The sequence below is a fragment of the Gymnodraco acuticeps genome, unplaced genomic scaffold, assembly GCF_902827175.1.
Source record: "Gymnodraco acuticeps unplaced genomic scaffold, fGymAcu1.1, whole genome shotgun sequence".
Classification (NCBI taxonomy): Eukaryota; Metazoa; Chordata; class Actinopteri; order Perciformes; family Bathydraconidae; genus Gymnodraco; species Gymnodraco acuticeps.
The window spans coordinates 210,987-232,435 of NW_022990466.1; the positions used below are offsets into that span (position 1 = coordinate 210,987).

Genomic DNA, 21,449 nt, shown 5'->3' on the forward strand with positions numbered 1-21,449 from the left:
TCGAGGCTTTCATCCTCTGCAAAGCTATAGCCAGCACATGATATTCCACAACATGCATCCATCCTCTATTAACAGTGTAGCAGCCGCAGTGGAATTTTTATTTGAGTTTATGATTAAACCATAAAAGCTTGCTCTGGTCTGCAGGTAGAATACAGATAAGCAGTACTGAATTTTTGTATTTAGCTGAGAAATGTTCTTGTCCCCTGCTGCTCACTCGGTCGGGGAGCTTCCCACTATAACCAGTGTTCTATCATTTGTAACCAGAGCCCATTTCCATTAGTGCTCTTCAAATACAGAATGCTTTTAAACGCAGTTTACAGGGTGAATTCAGAGGGAGAAAGAAAAATCTATTCATCGATTGAAGAATCTGTAGCCATCAAACAAACTGGTGAGTGAGTGTGTGTGTGTGTGTGTGTGTGTGTGTGTGTGTGTGTGTGTGTGTGTGTGTGTGTGTGTGTGTGTGTGTGGTTGTGTGTGTGTGTGTGTGTGTGTGTGTGTGTGTGTGTGTGTGTGTGTGTTGTGTGTGTGTGTGTGTGTGTGTGTGTGTTGTGTGTGTGTGTGTGTGTGTGTGTGTGTGTGTGTGTGTGTGTGTGTGTGTGTGTGTGTGTGTGTGTGTGTGTGTGTGTGTGTGTGTGTGTGTGTGTGTGTGTGTGTGTGTGTGTGTGTGTGTGTGTCAATTATTTGCTTGGCTCCCAAATGTCTCATTTATGTTTGGTTGGATTGAGAACTGGTGGCAGTAAAGGAACGTAAGATATGCATTTGTTACGTTTTTCCATTTATTTATAAAATGTTGTGAATCTGAACTAAATGAAGACTTAATGAATATGTACATTTAAAATGTTTCCCAAGAATGCCCCAATATTGTCTTAGGTGTAATGATCAGTGCAAACTAACTGTATTCTCTGCCACTAGATTGAAAACAAAGATGGTTTAGAAAGTCACATTACACATTAAACAGACATTTTGTTCTAAATACAAAAGTGTCCCCTCTTGAAATCAAACAGTTCTTATTCCATTTGGATATGTCTTGTGTACAAGCAGAAGCATTCGTCTGATGGTTGCACTGAAAAAAAAAACATTAGGATATTGGATCAGGGGTATCATTAATATCCACAGAACATTTAACGGCAGTCCATCTAAAGTGTCACGATCACCTGAACATGAATCCTCACTGTCCTGAGGAAGTGCCGGCTGTGAAAATGAAATCCCTGGAGGAGCAGGCTCCACAGTGCGAGCTGGGAAATGTTAAGTGCGGAGAATGAGTAACACCTCCTCCTCCTCCAACAGCTCCTCTTCGTCGGCCTTTGATCGAAGCAGCTCGGCTGCCAACAGCTCAAGTGGAAGGCTGTGTGCACGAAGTCGAGCAATTGGGAAAGTGAATGACATGTTGAAATAAGTGAAGGTCTTCAGTTGCCATTCTGGTGACTGAGGGAGGATGTTATTGTGTGATTTTGGGATATGTATCAAATTGACTTGACTGACTTTGATCACAAGGAAGTAAACTCTTCATAATTGGTGTTCGACCTCAATTTGTTGGACTACTCAATACTAACAAAACATTGATGCATCATTGTGTTTGTAGGAATAAGGTTTACAATGTGGTAATAGTTGTATTTTTTAGACTTACATAAGAAAAACTGGCAACAGAACATTATACCAAGTGATAGTGTAGGCCTGACTGTGGAAAAACATGTAATATTGCTCAGTCTGGGTATCTCTGGACACACCCTGCTAGAAGGACGGTGTATTGATCTTTACAATTCTAGTTTGTTGCAGACAGATCAGATGCCCTTCCATAAACAACAGCAGAATTTAAATGTAGCAAACAAAGTTCTCCATTATAGAGGCCGGAGATTAACTATAAGATTAATGCAAATGTACTGATTTCGTCTAATGCCTATACTGTTTGAGCTCCGGCTTTGTCTCCAGGCTCTGTTCATCGAATGTTAAAGAATGGCTGAAAATAAATAAACAGCAGAGAGAGGACAGATCGATAAATAGTGTCTGGCAGACCTCTTCAAAATCGTATCAAGCCCTGCACAAACAGCACACTCACAGACTCTCATGAATACAATGTACAAAAAGAAACCAGTCTGATGCAAGGCCACAAGATGATTGTTATTGGTTTGCACTCAGGAGAGCTGAGAAGATTCAAATAACCAGGGACACGAAATGACAGATGGGTGATTTTCAATTATTGTTCTTCTCCCTACATAAGCCCACCTGTGGCAGCTTTCAAACATGTGCTCTATCCCTCACGTGGTTTATGTATGAAGAGAAGCAGGGATTGGGAAATCTGAGCTACCAATCCCCTACACAAAGACTTGTCAAGTAATTGGTCCATACAGCCATGATTTGAATGGAAGCAAAGACAAGAATGTAAGGTGTTAGGTCTGTCTGTTCAACACATCCTCACTCCCAGATCGGCCTATGTTGACGTTATGTCAAGTCCCCTGTCGGCTTTTTCCAACGCAAGGGGGGGGGCCTTAGCGTCCATTTTCAACGCAAGGGGGGGCCCTTAGCGTCCATTTTCAGCTTTCCGGGATGTCCATATGCTTCTATGGACGCTCATGGAAGCACGGCATTCGTTTGTGTCGGCTGCCCTTAAAGGCAATGTGAGCGTCCATTCTCATTGGATAACGGAGAATTGTACACCCGGAAGTAAGTATTCCCCTTACTGTCGATTGATTTTACAGTGATATCTGCACTACTCATCGACTAAAAAACACCAGATTATCCTTGTTAATTACACAACATTGATTGGTTTAAATTGTGTGCAATGCTTTTGTATTTTTCCCCTTCGATTCGGAGAAACAAATGTTTTTTCGGAGTAAAGGATGGCAGAAGACACTACACTACCCAGAATCCCCAGCTATCGTTTGGACTACACCATGTGCTCTGTTTGACAAACCCCGTGATAGTCCTCAAGCTCTGTGATTGGAGAGTGTGCTCCGAGGGTTACGCCGATTCTCGAACAGCACTTGAAATGGGATGGAATCACGGCAGACTGTCCAAAACTGGATTTGAACGGGTCCAACTACAAATGCTGGCTATTCTGTTTCGCAACATGTTCTGTATCTATGGCACGTCTCTACTGGGAGTTGTAGTTTTAAAAGACGTTTTCGTATTTCCCATAATAAGAAGTTGCCAGTATTAAACTGTGTACATCCCTGGAGGTTTAGGGGATAGGAAACACTCACATTTAAAACATATAATTAATAAATGGGTGAAAATTGCTTGTGCCCATAATGGGCAGCATTAATATATATACACACATACCAGCTAAGGTCAGAAGAGCTTTATTTAACAGCTGGTCTTATGTTTGTGACCCCTGTTGTTAATTGATAACATTACATTACATTAATTGATAAGCCTGAAACATGCACTTGTTAAGGTTCAGAGGCACATTTTGCAAATATGGCAGTAGCCATCGATCAGCTTAAGATAAGATATACTTTATTGATCTCAAGTTGGAACATTTGCGTTACATCAGCATGTGTAACAGTTAAAATGCAGTGGTGTTTATTTGTAAATCATTTAGTATAATCACACAAATTCTGTGTTTTATATTCAACAATTCTGTGTTCTTTATTTATTGATTGTTCAATACCTGACAAGGTCGGAGATGAAATATCTACATACATCTTATAAGAGTATAATACATTATGTATAGGCTAATATCAGTTAAAATAATTGCTTCAACATAGTTAACATTGTTGGAGGTATTCACAAATATTGATAGATGTCTTGTAATGCACTATTGAGGAACCTGCGACCCAAGTTTTTCATTCAATTTATAACTACACCATAGTTGTGTAGGCCTATATGATATGTCAATACACCTTAGAAAATCTTGAAATCTTGAAAGGGATGTGCAAAATAGTCATTATATACAGTCTTTAATTAACTATTAGTAGAGAATAACGAGTAATTAATATACTTTATAGGGATCCTATTAATATCTAATAATACAAATAATGAAATTCAATAACATGCTTTAACCACTAGGTGTCCCTTTATATCAGCTGTGCACCTTTATGGTGTAAATACAGCCTATCTACCAATTGGATCAAATATAAAAGTCAGCCGAATTAGTGTTGATACTGCAAGGAGACGTATTGTGTGAAAAATAAATGTAAGGTGTTGTTTAATGGCTGATATATTTATGATCCACGTCACGTTTTCAGTTCCTCATGTTTGTCTAGAAGTCTTCTCATCAGGGCTCTATAAATACAGAACTACGGCAGATATGTAATATTTAATGCAGCCGAACCGTGTATTACAATGCCGTTATGTGATGACTTCCAAAGAGAAAAGCAAGCACACTCGGAATAAAGTATTATTGTATTTTTTTTAAATGTTTTCGGTCTGTTTCCGTTATTTGTTAATGACGATGTGCTGTGAGATGTGAGACTGGAATTGCACAGGGGGAAATAACGTAGGCTATCTTTAGATGCGGATTTTGTTAAACTAATATGTTTGCGCTGTGGACCAACACTATACATTGACGGGGAAGGGGGTAGCAATAAAGATAACACCATTAAACAGTTACACAACATAACAGAAATAATATCGATAGCAGCGTCCCTAGCAACCACCTTGGTAACAATGACAACGTTATGGACGCAATTTCCTGAAGTAATCTTCGTAATAACTAGCAAACTAAAGATCATGTACATCCACTGCACACATAATCTGAAATAACAACTCATATTTCTCGCATCAAATGACATCAAAACGCATTTTAATGGCCAAACTAACTTTAAAATAGGCATTTTCCATCGAGAATAAAACGAAGTTCGGCCATGTTTTTTTTTTCTGCAGGGAGAAATTTGAAGATCACGTGACATCAAACAGAGCACATGGTGTAGTCCAAACGATAGCTGGGGATTCTGGGTAGTGTAGTGTCTTCTGCCATCCTTTACTCCGAAAACACATTTGTTTCTCCGAATCGAAGGGGAAAAATACAAAAGCATTGCACACAATTTAAACCAATCAATGTTGTGTAATTAACAAGGATAATCTGGTGTTTTTTAGTCGATGAGTAGTGCAGATATCACTGTAAAATCAATCGACAGTAAGGGGAATACTTACTTCCGGGTGTACAATTCTCCGTTATCCAATGAGAATGGACGCTCACATTGCCTTTAAGGGCAGCCGACACAAACGAATGCCGTGCTTCCATGAGCGTCCATAGAAGCATATGGACATCCCGGAAAGCTGAAAATGGACGCTAAGGGCCCCCCTTGCGTTAAAAATGGACGCTAAGGCCCCCCCCTTGCGTTGGAAAAAGCCGACAGGGGACTTGACATAACGTCAACATAGGCCGACCTGGGAGTGAGGATGTGTTGGTCTGTTTGCATACAGCAAAATAACCAATTACAAGACTCTGGTGATGATCTGTTTATTTATAAGCATTAAAATGAATGATATTAAAATGAAAAACAATACCAGAACATTGACACCAAACTAAAACAGCTCCTCTGCCAAAACACATTTTTTGTATAATCAAGATATTGCAGATGCTATTCGCCCCCGGTTGTCTGCTAACAATGCTATTTACACCCGGGTGTCCATAGCTAACAATGCTATTTACACCCGGGTGTCCATACTGTAGCTAACAATGCTATTTACACCCGGGTGTCCATACTGTAGCTAACAATGCTATTTACACCCGGGTGTCCATAGCTAACAATGCTATTTACACCTGGACTACACTTTAGATACTGTTTTGGATGTATAGGTATTTATGGAAATGTTTCTTTGATAGCTTATTTCCCTTGTGGTGCTGCGTCAAATTGTAATTCCCCTATGGTGGATGTATAAAGGCACTTCTTATCCTAAGCACTGTAGCTATACACCCGGGTTTTGTACTGAATGCATCTCTTCTTGTTCTTTTTATGATTGCTTGGTAAGGTTACCTGAACATCAGGGACAAAAAACACCTGTGTTATATTGTGAACATGGCTGTAAGGTATGAAATGTCCCACAGACCCCCCTGAAGAAAGGGGGTTAATTAATCTGCCACAACAGTTGGAAAGAAGTTATAAGACGTGATGAATTTTAGTATGTGTATTTAAAAAATACCACAACAGTAAACAGTGACTAAACAAATCAATTATGTAATTGTGCCCCAATCAGTCTATTTAATATGCACCCCCTGTCACAACCATGTTTCGATGACCCAAAGCATTATAATGAATCCTTTGGGAACCATGAAAATATACACTGAATTGAATGTCAATGTCGGCCTTTAGTTCTTGAACTTTCTCTCTTTGGACCAAAGTGTTGGACAGACATGTAGATGCCCTACTTGATGTAGGGCATCTACACCCCAGCACGTGCACTCCGCTCTGCATCAGCCAAACGGCTCGCTGCACCCGCACTGCGAGGGGGACCCAAGTTCCCATCAGCAAAAACACGTGGGTTTGCTATCCTGGCTCCAAAATGGTGGAATGAGCTCCCCATTGACATCAGGACAGCAGATAGCTTGCACATCTTCCGGCGCAGACTGAAAACTCATCTCTTTCGACTCCACTTCGAGCAATACAATTACTAACAAAGCACTTATATACTAATAAAGGACTGGCTTATCTAAAGCCAGTTGAGTAGCACTTGAAATGTTTTAGCTCTATGAAACCTGATGTACTTATATGATTCTGTTTTCTTCAAGGTTGTATCTTCTTGGTCGAATGCACTTATTGTAATTCGCTTTGGATAAAAGCGTCAGCTAAATGACATGGAATGTAATGTAATGATGAAAAATTGCACATTTTAAAATGGCTAGTTATTACATAAAATAATAGTTTCCCATTATTTGCGGAAGAGGCTGAAATATTTGGCATATTGACATGTGTGGGTGTTCCCAGGCATTTAATGGACCTTTGTGGGAGGAGGAGGAGGAGGAGGAGGAGGAGGAGGAGGAGGAGGAGGAGGAGGAGGAGGAGGAGGAGGAGGAGGAGGAGGAGGAGGAGGAGGAGGAGGAGGAGGAGGAGGGTGATAATAACAGTGGGACAAACATTAGAGCAGTAGGCGGTATTCAACATCCAGCCGCAGAATGGATGCTATTAGATGGAGTCGATAAGTTGAAGTGGTGGAGGAGGGGAAGAAGAATGTAAGGACAGATGATGAAAACGATGAAGAAAAGGTTGTTTGGAAAAAACCCAAAGCTAAATTGAGGGATTGGATGTGCTGTTAAGGATCAAATATAGATGAATGTTCAAGGGGAAAAGGCAAAAGGGCTGAGTTCTGGGATTGGGGTGTGGCTACTGAGATTGGACAAGAGGAGTAAAAGGATAAGATGGAGACTGATGAGATACAGATGGTGTTATGGCGCAGCAGAATGGGTTAGTAAATGATGTTTGGATTAAGATTACATCTAATGGACAAGAAGAATAAATAAAATGGACTGAAGCGAAAATGAAGGTGGAGAAGGAGAGATGAAAATAAATAACCTCTTATTTATATTCCACAAAAGGTGTGTTATTGCACAAGTGTATGAGTGCTCGTCCTGTCTTTGAGAGGGCTATTTTAGTTTGAGGTTTCTTTTTAAAGTAGGAACATTTTGTTCCATCCTAACTTGGTGATTTTAGGGGTTGCATTACAGCAATTATGGTCCTCACAAGACTGTCCTACCAAGATGAACAACAGCATTTGTCTTTGCAAGCAAGCCCCCTAAAACAGTGACGTTTTGAGGTGGGATAAAGGCAGTGATATGTCTTGATTGAGCAAGGACCATGCATACAATACATTAATCCCAAAGAAAAAAATGTGCTATATGCTAGATCATGCTAAAAGCAAGTGTCCGGCTGCAGTACATTGGCAACACATAACAATCAACACTTATTTGTTTTTATTTTTGATTTACCAACTCAATAACATGAATATTAATGTAATCCAATCATTCGAGGGGCCTGAGAGAAAACTCTGCACCTAATTTTGGCTACATTTTCAGGCTTTAGAAAATCTAGCGTGGGATGTGATTCTTTGAAGCATTTTAGAGATGAAAAGAACGTTGTTATTGCATCGGCCCCCCACTTGGGATTCTGCGCAGGTACATTTCCTCAGCGATCACAAAAACTTGTGTGTGTTAACATGTAAAAAGTTTAAAGAAAATTGTTTTCCTGAATCCTTCAAAGCAGGTTTGTGATTGCAAACGTGAACATGTATCGGACTTCAATCCATTGCTTTAATCATTCACAAAGTAAAGCAACAAGAAGAAGCTTTTCTGATCAATCTGTTGCAGGATCAGAAGAAACAAATGTCACCAATTGCTTATTTCCTTTTCATCAGAAAAACCGTTGATGTAACATTTGGAATAAATGTGTTTACTTCCTGGCATTTAGAATAGAAAAAAATCAGAGGAGTTTTAAGGATAGAGCAGTTTTTCCAAAATATGACATTACATATGATGTGTTTATTTTCCTCAGTTGTGGACATTTTATTTAATAATGTTACTCAAAGACTTCTGTACGTATCAACCAGTGGCGAGCCGTCAGGGCCCTCTAGGCCCTCTCTGAGGTCCTAAGATATTCAACAAAATAATATAAAATTAAAAAAAATGTTTAAGTATATATTTTTTAAATACAAGTTATAGTATATTAGTTATATTTTTCATTAGTTTTAACAAAATAACTTGATTTAATTGTAATTAAAATAACATTTCCAAAGAAATAAATCCTTCAAATCTGCCTATTCAGTTTCTGTTGGAATGTGAAGGGTTAAATTAAAGAAGCTCGTCTCTGCAAGTTACTGTGATCCAGCTATGAATTCACAGAGGGCCCACTATAGTAACTCAATGAGAGAGTAATGTCAAATGACAGTACAATTGACCAATCACCTTCCCTCTAAATGGGTGGGCTTTATTATCGCAGACTTTATGACAAGTTCCGCCCGCTGGGAAGTGTATGCATGTGTTATAACAACGGGTCAAGATTTCCATAGCAACAACAACTTCCTGTCAACAGCGTAAACTCTCCTTCAAAATAAAAGCATGTCCATACAAAATAGGAAGCCAAGCCAAATTACACTTAAGACATATATACAACTGCAATGAAAGTAACAAACACAATGCAATATTATTTTCAATTTCAAAGAACACAAATTGGGTTATTTACAGGTGTTGTTTTGTGTGGTAGAGGGTCGCTGTCATTGATGCGTTTTGCACCCCGGGCCGTTGTTTTGATATTCCGTTGAAGTATACGCTGTGACGTAATAACTCTTCTCTTGTTTTTTCGAGGGAAAGGGGGGTCAGACGGCCTAGGTATAAAAGTCACGGCTCGCAACTGGTATCAACCTTACATTCCTTAAACGTGTCAATGAAATTGAAAATGAGTATGTTTTACCTAAATGTTCATCTTTATTTATTTGTAAGGAATTGTTTTAAAATTACCTGCTATGAAGGATATATTTTTGCCTCTTTTTATAATTACTATAATCCAATGTCTGATCCCCGGATGTTTCACTTAAAGCAATTATTTGTTTTAAAACGTCTCATGAGTAATGTGCAGTACCGGAGTCCAACAGAGAGGCAGCCGCTGCAAGGCAAGGCAAGGCAAGGCAAGGCAAGGCAAGGCAAGGCAAGGCAAGGCAAGGCAAGGCAAGGCAAGGCAAGGCAAGGCAAGGCAAGGCAAGGCAAGGCAAGGCAAGGCAAGGCAAGGCAAGGCAAGGCAAGGCAAGGCAAGGCAAGGCAAGGCAAGGCAAGGCAAGGCAAGGCAAGGCAAGGCAAGGCAAGGCAAGGCAAGGCAAGGCAAGGCAAGGCAAGGCAAGGCAAGGCAAGGCAAGGCAAGGCAAGGCAAGGCAAGGCAAGGCAAGGCAAGGCAAGGCAAGGCAAGGCAAGGCAAGGCAAGGCAAGGCAAGGCAAGGCAAGGCAAGGCAAGTTTATTTATATAGCACTTTAAGAAAATGGCATTTAAAATCAGTCATTAAAAAGAAAAGCTAATAAAATAAACATTAAAAGAAAAAATACATGGACAAAAGTTACAGTGCAGTCTAAGATATGAATAGTTCAATTAAAAGCAGCGACAAAAAGAAAAGTCTTCAGCCTGGATTTAAAAGTAGTCAGAGTTGCAGCGGACCTGCAGGTTTCTGGGAGTTTGTTCCAGATATTTGGAGCATAATAACTGAACGCTGCTTTACCATGTTTAGTTCTGACTCTGGGGACAGAAAGCTGACCAGTCCCTGAAGACCTGAGAGATCTGGATGGTTCATAATTTAGCAGGAGGTCAGAAATGTATTTTGGGCCTAAACCATTCAGTGCTTTATAAACCAGCAGCAGTATTTTTAAATCTATTCTTTGACACACAGGAAGCCAGTGTAAAGACTTCAGAACAGGAGTGATGTGATCCACTTTCTTAGTGTTAGTGAGGACTCGAGCAGCGGCGTTCTGAATCAGCTGCAGCTTCCTAATAGATTTTTTAGTGAGACCTGTGGGACAGTAGCCTGCGTACTGCGTAGCCTTCCCTGCCCTGAAGAAGAAGTGATCGTTCGTTAGCGTGAAGAGTCAGCTTTATGCGCTCCGCAGTAGCCCCGCTGCGAAGCTCCGGCAAGTTCACAGTTCATGAGCTTCACTAGCACCCCCCGCTCAACAACTTCAAAATTCTGGATTTACCCCCGGATTTCCTACAATCCTAAATCCGCCCCTGTTAAGGACTATTGTTGTATTGGTTACAAAATGAAACATGTCTCTGAAAAAAAAATTGAACATCCAGGGTCCAACTCCGTCTTCATAATACCCTTGGAACTATACCAAATTGTATTTCGTTAATGGAAAACTGTAAAGGTCCATCTGAAGTGTTTACCCCTCTGAGCACACGGTTAGTCATCCTGCAGCCCTGTCACACTCGGTTTCCTGAAACTAATGTTCCCAACATTTAACCGCACTCGCACACACACCGTGAAATCCTCTTTCAATGCATGCCTTTAGCCGAGACTGCCAGCTTACAGACCAGTACTTATTTGTGTCTCCAGGCGGTGAAGTTTTACAGAAGTATGTTCAGTCATTATGCTGTAGGCCCACTGATACAGCTCAGCAGGGAGCCGCTTCATTGCACTCATTGTTTCCTACCTTATAATATCACAGTAACAACCTCCTGCAGCTTTCATCCTGCAGCAATGTTAAGGCGTGCAGGACGTCTAAGGCTCACCTCATATCAACTCTTATCTATGAGCTGTTCGCTCCACCTGGGTGCAAAGGCTTCTTTGTTTTCAAGGCAAAGAATGTTATTGCTTTTCTGATCTGAAATATCTCTGCAGGATGCTGTAGATACCAAACTAGTGGACTGACAAACAGACCATCCCTAGGGCCTTAAAACCACATACTTCTGTACGGCAGAATTTAGCATTTAATTATTCTAGTTATAACTTACTAGAATGATGTGACAAAAGACAAAAGTGTTGGCAATTGGCAAACTGGGGCTGTGTTTATGAAATAAGACTGCTCTCAACTTTAAGATGTTTGCGTTGACAACAGGGGACGGGTCCTTGGTGATCTGATTAGATTCCATCAAAGCTGTTTTGTTTTGAAAACAACTTATTTCTACTTATGTGAAATAGGACAGAACAAAAACTCTGGAGTTTTCTCAGGGTTTGTGCATGAGTATTTTATATAGGTCGCAACTTGTCAGAACATTTTCATCCTCAGAGAAGCCAAATGCCTCCTCCATCCCCCTCTCCCATCCTCCTCCCCCTCCTCCTCATCTTGTGTCCTGAGGTGTTGAGCTATGAGGCTCCGGAGGATAAGCAAGATGTGTTTGCTGGAAAAGCCTGTCCTGCTTTCCTGACCTTCACCAACGCAGCCTACCTGGCCGGAGTCACTGTGGAGCTTCCCTGCCACTGCAAACCAGAACAGGTAACAAACATAACGTCAAGGTTTGGGTTTCTTAGAACATGATTACATGCTTTAATAACGTCTCAAATAATTGTATTCACCCTCTGTCTGATGTGCTCGGTTTTAACTTGTTTTAATGGAATTGCATTGTTAGATAAGAGCATGGGTTAATGTCTACTTCCTGTCAGCTAATGTCATTCACATACGCTGCAACTTGGACTGTAAATAATAGTAGGTTGATGTATAAGTTGTGACATATGGACGGGTGGCGCAGTGGTCTGTGCGTTTGATCATCAGATCAAGGGAGCCTTGGGGAACTCCAGTTTGAAACCTGCTCCAGCCCCACTGCGTCAGGGCGTTGTGTCCTTGGGCAAGACACTTCACCCGAATTTGCTCCTGTGGGTATTGTCCACAGTAGATGACCATTACATGTATGTGTAATGTGTATTTGTATAGCGCTTTGAGAGTCATTGATAAAGCGATAATAAATATAAGGATTATTATTATATATTATTATCACAGATTTCCCGGCGGACGGCTCGTTTGAAGGCCCATACAATTCATTGTTGAAAGTGTGGACATGGGTTCAACAAGGCTCAGGATGTTAGGCCAAAAAACATGGTATTTGATGGTAGCTTGTAGAATTATTACTCTGCGGAAAAAGGATCTCAGAGATAATTGGTTTTGTAAATTGCAGGTCAAAAGGTGTGTGCAACAGCATATTAATGCATGTATTATAATATGTTATATTTAAATGTATTCTCTGAATGCCAGAGTTACATGTACAATTGTACAGGACCTTTAATCCCAAAATCAGAAACAAGAATTGGTATGAGGCATTAGCATAATCACACAGTTATATAACATGATAAGATAAAACATCCTATCATCTTTTCTTTGTGCAATACAGCCGTGTAAATGGCTGGACTTGTTATCTAGCTGCTCTGCTGCTAAAATCCACAGCCTTTGTAAGCTGTATAGATCAGTAGGATTTGCAGAAAACAAAACAAATATTTAGAAGAAGAAATCGGTTAAATGGAGCGAGGAAAAAGAGGAAAAAATAGGGAATAAGAGGACATCTGGGTAATTTGATTTCAAAACATAAAAAAGAGTGATATTGATATAATGGAAAAAGATAATCTATCAGCATATCTACCTTTGGTTCCCTGTGTGTTTCAGATCCAATCGGTTGTGTGGTTCTTTAGGAAACATCTGGGCGGCTCAAAGGAGACCAGAGCATTGACTGATCACCATGGCAACAGTCTGCTGGACCTTCTTAGCGTCCCACACAGCGGCGATCTGAGGAGTCGATTTTCTATCCGTCTCTTCAGCCTATTGATCTTCAGAGCGGGGCCCGACGACTCAGGAATTTATATCTGTGGCTCCGTCCACAAAGACTTCTTCTACGGTTATGACCTGGACATCCAGGAGGCCCGCACGCTAAGCTTTACTCCGAGGTGATGAGAAAGACTCAATGACGGGGACTTTATTGGAAATCAGACATTGTGGTAAAATGCTGACACTGACGATGGTTTTATTTTTTACTGATAAGTAAATCTTACTATGTACTGACATGTACTGACATCTAAAGTCGATTATCAATGGTAATACTTTGCATTTTTCTGCAAACAATATTGAGACATCAGATCATCAATTGACATTTTACCCCTTACATGCTGATGGGTAAAAGACAAAGATAAGAGAGGAATATGTGATTAACATGGCATACATTTTAAAGCATACTGAACAACCAATTATTGCAAAATGTTCAGTGTTATAGTGAATGTCTCCGTTGAAGTGCATAACCCTAACCCTAATCCTAATCCTAATGGAATTAATTTGAATTTGGGTAAAGGACAAATCCATGATGAAACACTGATTAAGGTGAGTCTAATTCAAAGTTTTATGTTTGTAGACTCACTCATGAAAGTAGGAGCAAGAAAAAGAAAGAAAGTCAAGGACTCGGCTCTTCTCAGCCTCTTTACCAGGTCTTCACCAGCTTCCGGCCCTGGACAGTCTGCGATCGCTGTGGCGTACCTGGAGAGCAGGTTCGCGTGGGACTCTGCTACGTCCACTCCCTCTACCTGCATGTCCGCTACAGACGAGCCAATCAAACGGTTGCCTCATGCGGCTCGGGGGCAGTGCCCAAGGCGTTTGGACAACTGAAACAAAGCAGAGCTGGAGCCGAGATGGAGGTCAAAAGTTGTCAAGTTACCTGCCAAACTCAAGCTACTAGCTCCAAAATCCATTCTCTGATGGCATTTCTTGGGTACAAGTAAGTACATAGATAAGTATATAGATGTAGATAAACAGGATGTGGAGTGGGTAGCCAACACATTGAAGTGGAGAAATTTCTCCCGACGATCAGACCACCTGCTATCATTGTGAATTGATAGCAGGTGAGAGGCAAATTGTAAAGCTCTTTCAATACAGCATTATATACTAAATGCAGCCATTTAACTCTTCAAAAGGGCTGCAGGGAATAAATAATAAGCTGACTGCTTCGTGGAGCCTTACCAATATGCTGTTATGTAAAAGTGTCAGGAAATCATCAGTCATTTTCTTGGCAATCAGCCCATTATATTTTAGCAGATTGGGCATGAGGAATTGTCATATTTTTAACTAGAGAGCAATAATGTGTGTAGTAAATGTCAGAAAATAGCTGCATTAGATTTAGATTTTTACAAATTTAGCCTGATGATAGTGCCAGAGAAAAGAATCGATTGCTCAAAGAAAACTTTAGGAGTCATCTTCTGAGGACCATGAATACCTACAGCAAAATTCTTTCTGCTATTTCCATTTTACTTGTCATAAATGTAAATGTAGATATACCTTTGACCTGATACAAGGCATCATACAGTAAATCAACATCCTCTTGTGAACATGAATCTGGCCAGAACCAAAAGACAGTTTGTTTGAGTTACAAAATGTTACTGCTGACGATGTCAGAGTATATTATTGCTATCAGGTTCAAAATGGGATCATGTTTAATGTCCACGTACACAAAACATCATGTTATATATCTGTATTATAGTTCTGCCTCCTCATCAGTGGAGGTACCAGTGTTCTACCTGAGCCACCCTGCAGACCGTGTGCTGACCCTCGGCTGTCCCGGGGCACATCCCAACATGGCCGTGGCCTGGGACCAAGGAACTAAACCCATCTACAGAGATGAACACTTGGCAGGTCGTAACCTCAGCACCACACCCCCCAGGCTGATGATAGACACCGGACACCACCTGGTGTTTACACCTGCAAAAACTCAGGACTCAGGTATACTGCATACTGTTCACTTTAATGGAGCTACACCTGAGTCCGTCAGCCAATGTTTTGTTTACTTTACGGACAAGCTGCAAATTCAGGTCAACTTAGTGATGCATTTAAGTGCATTGATTCCATGCTCCAGCACAAAATGGCACGCTCCTCTTCTAGTGTTTGTTCTAAAATGTTATCGTTTTGTTCCCCACCTGCCCACCAGCCGTCACTGTTGAGTTTCCCACCTCAGTGACTCAATCAGCTGCCTACACAGCTGTCTCTCATTACCACATTATTCCAGTGTAGCCCCTTTGCACTCATGCTGTGATAGATCATCCATGTATTTGTGTTATAGTGTGTACCTCCAATCCATTTTCTGTTTGGATTGCCTGTTTCTCAGCTCAACCTGGTGTGATAGCTCATACTTAAATATTTTATTGAATATTTTATTTCATTCGAAGTTGTTTAAAATGTAATTTTTGTTTAATAGGTAACTATTACTGCTGGCTGCAGGGTCAACAGGCTGCTGAGATACATCTGCTGGTCTACGCTCATTTGGGGCGGGGACAGTCAGTGACATCACATCCTGACTTCCCGACAGCCATCAAGGCTGTTTTGAAATCATATGCCGCCATGACAGCTGTGTTTTGTCTGCTGTTGTTGGGCAGAGCTGTTTTCAGACACCTTAGAAACACTGCTGAAACCCACTCAGATTAAACTCTTTTATAAATAATAAATCATTTTTGTGTACATGAGTACTTTAAAATCATTTTTTATTATTAATTAATCTGTGTTTAAGGTGAAATAAGTAGGTTACTTGGCAAATATAATTACTGTTTATTATTATTATTATTATCAACACAGTTACTTTTTTATACAGTGAGGTAAATGGTAAATGTGCATGTATGTCGTTCAGTATGCGTTTACAGGTACGTCTGCATTTCCTGCCAAATACTAGCCTCAAAAAGATTTAAATATAATGAATGCAAATAAACTACTTCTACTTATAATAATAATCATAATCAATTCAATAATATAAATACTATATTATTTTGTTATAATATAGTTGTAATATAGTCAAGACAAAACATGCTTACTATGCTCAAAAACTGATATTTCTTAAATCTGTATTCATAGTTCCCTCTGTCAGCAATGTATCAACAACTACACACACATTGCTATCAGTATTTCTCTGTGTTGTGGTTGACATGATGATGACTGTTAGGAGTTAAGGGGAGAGGCTGAGCGTCACCATGAAATGTGCAAATTGACATAAAAATGAATAAAAGGGGAAAAAATGCTCCATGTTTTTTAGGCTGTAAACTTTAACTGTTATGTAAGCCAACTAGACAGACAGTTTATCACTCGTCCTCCTGTGCATTAGCAGATACAAGGCATCACATACTTGAATGAATGTTAAATAAAGAATGCTGGAAATAACTGCATCTCCATTAGCCTATATGCTATGCAGAGACTGCCTTCTTCATGTCGTGAATTGCAGCTGATGTTTTAATATGGCAATTGGCAATTTGACTTATACAACATTCGCAAGTTGTACATTTGACTCATACAATAACCCACCTTCGAGTGATGCTCTAGTTTCTTCATGTTTTGTTTTTTCCCCTCTTGCTTGCTCCGGACTGAAACTGTCTTTTCACCGACATCTCTTCACCTGCACCAGTGGCTATCAAAGCCTTGTCACCTCTCACTCTCACTCTCGCGTGTCAGCGGGGGGTGTGTGGAGAACTGCGCACAGCAGCTGAGGCCCTCTGGGCGGGGACCCCTGCAGCCTGCGTGATTGGCCTGTATGGAGGGGCGGCCCTGTGTGCAGACTACAAAATGGCTGTACGTCGTATACTGTAGCTAGCTGGCTTAGCTTCCACCTGGGCTCACTTCACTTGGTGTTCCCTTCTGATTTGTTGAAGTTGAAATCGCTGCAAAACATCATACACACATGTGTGACATACCAAAGGCAGCACTCAAACCCACATTTCTACATTGCAAGTTGGTGTCATTAATCATGAATCAACACCAGAGAGAGTAATGCAGCGTCCACACGGCGGCGTGCGTTGAAGCTTGTCGGTGAGCTTGTCTGAAACTCGACCAACAACCAATCACATGAATCTCCCGCCCCGGACACACAAGCACGTGGTTTGATTGGCTAGAGCTTATACTGGCATATGATTTGATTGGCTGACGCTTCCGCCGAAGCTTCAAAAGTTGAACATTGCTCAACTTTTGAAGCGAGCAACGCGAGCAATGTTCCCACAATGCAGTTCGGCAAAGCGTGACGTCACCCCATTCAAAGTGAATGGGCAGAAGCGTTGAAGCTTCAACGCACGCCGCTAGGCGGTGGGCGTGTCTGAAGCTTGGGGATTTTTTACGAACAACGCGACCAACAACCAATCACATTAATGTCCCGCCCCGGACATACAAAGCAAAGCATTCATGCTACATCCATGCTGGCTAAATATACTGTCTATGCTTGCTAGCTGTCCATTCAAACGAAGTACACTGGATATAAACTCCCCAAACAGGCGAAAACCTACCAGTTTCACCCACTGTCTCTGCCACCTCCCCCCATGCCTGGCTCCTCTGGTTTGTATCCCTGTATGTAAAGAGGGACTGGTCATATACCGGTGATTCCCTACCGCCACGATAATTTTCTCCTCCATTTTTTGACATATGGGAAATAACTGCGGTCTGGCTCTCCCAACATACACGCGGTTTGATTGGCTTGCGCTTGTAATGTCAGATTTGAATACGCGGGATTTGATTGGCTGACGCCTCCGTCGAGGCGGCAAAAGTAGAACATTGCTCTACTTTTGCAGCGAGCACCGCGAGAGAAGCTACGCTTTGCTCCCACAATGCAGTTCGGCGAATCGTGACGTCACCCCATTCAAAGTGAATGGGCAGAAGCGTTGAAGCTTCAACGCACGCCGCCGTGTGGACGGGCCGTAAGGAGAGCAGATTGAAGCTGCAGAATCTTCATCCTCATCCAGCTTCAGACTAAAATAGTTTAAAGACTTTAGACTGTAACTAGTCCACATTGAGACACTTTCTCACTGAAAGAAATACACACTGAAACATGATAACTGAGAAACTGAATTTCTTTTCGTGAGACTAGTTTCATTTCCAAGAATCCTGAAACGGGAATAAAAACCTTGTAGTGCAAAGGATGTTACAGTTAGTACAAACTGAGGTGTACCTGTATCAGTTGTGTAATTGGGCTGTACTTCAGAGGTTCTCTTCTCTTCAACATGTTTGTTGCTTTTTTTTTCACTAGACATCCTTGAGTGCTGATTATGTTTGTGTCCCCTGTGTTCAGGGTGTTAAGTGCTCTCAGGTGCGCAGCTGCTCCTTGATATGATGAAACAAAGAAGCCCACTCAGAGAAAACAAAGTGAGATAATATTGGGAGAGGAGAAACACAAAACGTTAAGCTTGAGCTTGAATTGCATGAAAGATGACTCCATTGCTGAGAACAAAAGACCAGCATTTCCATAGAACTACTGTATTTTTATGCAAATAATATTGACCTCAAATTGACGGACATACATTACATTACATTACATTACATTACATTACATTGCATTTAGCTGACGCTTTTATCCAAAGCGACTTACAATAAGTACATTCGACCAGGAAGACACAACCTTGAAGAAAACAGAATCATATAAGTACATCAGGTTTCATAGAGCCAAACATTTCAAGTGCTACTCAACTGGCTTTAGATAAGCCAGTCCTTTATTAGTATAAAAGTGCTTCGTTAATAAATCTATCGCTCGAAGTGGAGTCGAAAGAGATGAGTTTTCAGTTTGCGCCGGAAGATGTGCAAGCTATCTGCTGTCCTGACATACAAATGTTTTTCCTGCAATATTCCAAAGTTTGTGTTCTTTCGGGTTTTTTTATATTCTAAACATAATGTCATATGTGTTTTAATTTAATAATGTTACATATATTATAAAGGAGGCAAAATGTGGGATAATAAAAAAGTATTTCTTGTTGCATTTTTTGATTAAGGAAGAATAGATAAAAACCTTTTTTCACATGTTGATAAATCAATGCATCTTAAAAGCACTCAATCTGTTTCTAATGAGTTGAGTTAAGAGTTGTGTGGCACCTGCAGGTGGTGTTGAAGTGGCTCTTGAAAACCTTGGCACTGCGATAAAGAGCAGCAGAGAGATGAACAGAATCAGAGGAGAGATATCTGGTTGGCTGCCAGATGCCAGAGGATGAACACAGAGACACTTGTTACTTCACAGCTGTGGCCTCGTCTCCAGTCCCTTGTATCCCTATTTTTCCATCCCTAATTCCACTATCCATCTCTCTGCCTTCAGCATCTCTGTACCGACTTAGTTTTCAGCCTACAGCAAACACACTGAATATGTTCTGACACGCCAGAATGTAACATTGCTCTACATGAAAGTCAGAGCGATTGTCTGCACACGGTTCTCAATAAAGGAAGTTTGGCCCGCTGGCTTGAAGATAACTGTGCTAGATGGAAATGTAGGGTATGCATTAAGCTTCCATGACTACACACCATATTCATTTAAAAGGGCCCTATTATGCTTATTTTCAGGTTGATATTTGTATTTTGTGTCTCTACTGTGACATGTTCACATGCTTTAATGTTTCAAAAAGCTCTTTATTGTTCTCATACTGCCTGTGCTGCAGCACCTCTTTTCACCCTCTGTCTGAAACCAGAGCCCAGTCTGCTCTGATTGGTTAGCTGGCCGGCTCTGTCGTGATTGGTCACCCACTATGGTGCACCTGTAGAATCTTGCAGAGTATCCTGGAGGTTCAACATGGACTCCAGGATACTCTGCAACTTCTACAGGTGCACCATAGAGAGTATCCTGACTGGCTGCATCACGGCCTGGTACGGCAGCTGCACCGCCCTCAATCGTAAGGCTTTACAGAGGGGGGTGAAAACTGCACAGAACATCACCGGGACGGAGCTGCCATCCATGGAGGACCTTTACTCCCAGCGGCTCATGAAGAAATCCCTCCGGATTATAAAAGACCCCCATCACCCCAGCCACAAACTGTTCAGTCTGCTGCCGTCTGGCAGGCGTTACCGCAGCATCCGGACAAAAACCACCAGATTCAGAGACAGTTTCATCCCACAGGCAATAAGACTGTTAAATACCTGAACTGTTGTAACAACATCCATAACATTCATCTGCTACTTAGTAATTATTGATCTATTTATCTAATATATCTTTCCAATAGCTTAAACTATTTTTCTTTTTGTATTTACTTTTTAATATTTACTTGCACTATATTTTTCTGTATTATTGTGTTGCGCTGTTGGAGGAGCCTGTGACCTAATATTTTCATTGACATAACTACTCTGTAGCTATGTTCGTATGACAAATAAAGAACCTTGAACCTTTACTTACAGGACCACAGATGGAAATGAGCTATTAGCTATAATCTGGCATATTGCATCTCTTCTCTTTGCTGAGATTAATGTTTTTGTATGCATGGTCCTTCTATAAATAAATAAATACAAACAAACTTAGAGATGTCCCGTCCCTGAGACTATCATGTACAATATATAGCAGCGCTAGCCAATAGAAGTGCGTGCTACATAGAGATGTCACAAAAAACTCCCTATGGAGGACATTTTGGGATTTTAGCCTTTGCAGACCATTTACATGCACAAAAAACCTAAATAACACACTACAGGAAAGTGTAATCAATCCATCAATCCATCAATCCAAAGTCCTCAATCCATCTTGACCTCTAAACCTTTAGAAACAGCAAATTGATCGCTGTGTCAGATGATAGTAACGGTACAATATGAACTGAAGAGAGCATTTAAACTGTCTCCTCCACTGCTGTCTCTTATTGTTAATTCTTTACAGATCACAGATGTTATCTACTCATGTCTGATTCTGTCCCCACCCTGGCTTTTTATTTGTCATTTATCCTACTCTCTTTAATGTGAACATCAATGGTTTCACTGAAGCCTTACAAACATTCAGGGACTTATTTACAACTGAGATGAAAGGCGAACAGCACGTGACAAACTGTGAGGGAGAGAAAGCCGGCACATCTCTGGCATCAAGGAGCAGGTGTGAGAAATAACTGCATTCAGGGGCACACAAAAAAAGGTCACTACAAAGTGTTCATCATAAGGGTCATAAGGTTGTTTAGGACCCTAAACAAGCACTCAAAATATTTGATTGATATTTTCATTTCTCTGTTACACAAAATCTAAACTCTGCAAATAGACAAAGTAGATTTTCCTTTTATCAGCAAGTTAATATTTAAATAAGAATCAACTGCACACATTGTAACATGTTTAACTGTTTCTTAACAACAAGTCCTCCAACTCATACGACCAAATAGGTCGATTG

General features: G+C 40.8%; 1 protein-coding gene across 1 annotated transcript; it reads left to right on the forward strand.

Annotated features, from left to right (window-relative positions):
- The first annotated feature begins 11,650 nt into the window (after positions 1–11,650).
- Positions 11,651–15,799, forward strand: LOC117552604 (Ig-like V-type domain-containing protein FAM187A). Its single transcript, XM_034226193.1, has 5 exons — positions 11,651–11,848; positions 13,007–13,284; positions 13,743–14,102; positions 14,862–15,100; positions 15,573–15,799. Exons 1-5 carry the CDS (start codon positions 11,651–11,653, stop codon positions 15,797–15,799), a joined length of 1,302 nt encoding a protein of 433 aa, XP_034082084.1.
- Positions 15,800–21,449: the final 5,650 nt, after the last annotated feature.

Excerpts from the sequence above, each read along its gene's own strand:
- LOC117552604 (XM_034226193.1), top strand. The coding sequence starts at position 11,651 with ATGCCTCCTCCATCCCCCTCTCCCATCCTCCTCCCCCTCCTCCTCATC. Across the intron at positions 11,849-13,006 it reads GCCACTGCAAACCAGAACAG|ATCCAATCGGTTGTGTGGTT; the intron begins GTAACAAACATA and ends TGTGTGTTTCAG. Across the intron at positions 14,103-14,861 it reads ATGGCATTTCTTGGGTACAA|TTCTGCCTCCTCATCAGTGG; the intron begins GTAAGTACATAG and ends TCTGTATTATAG.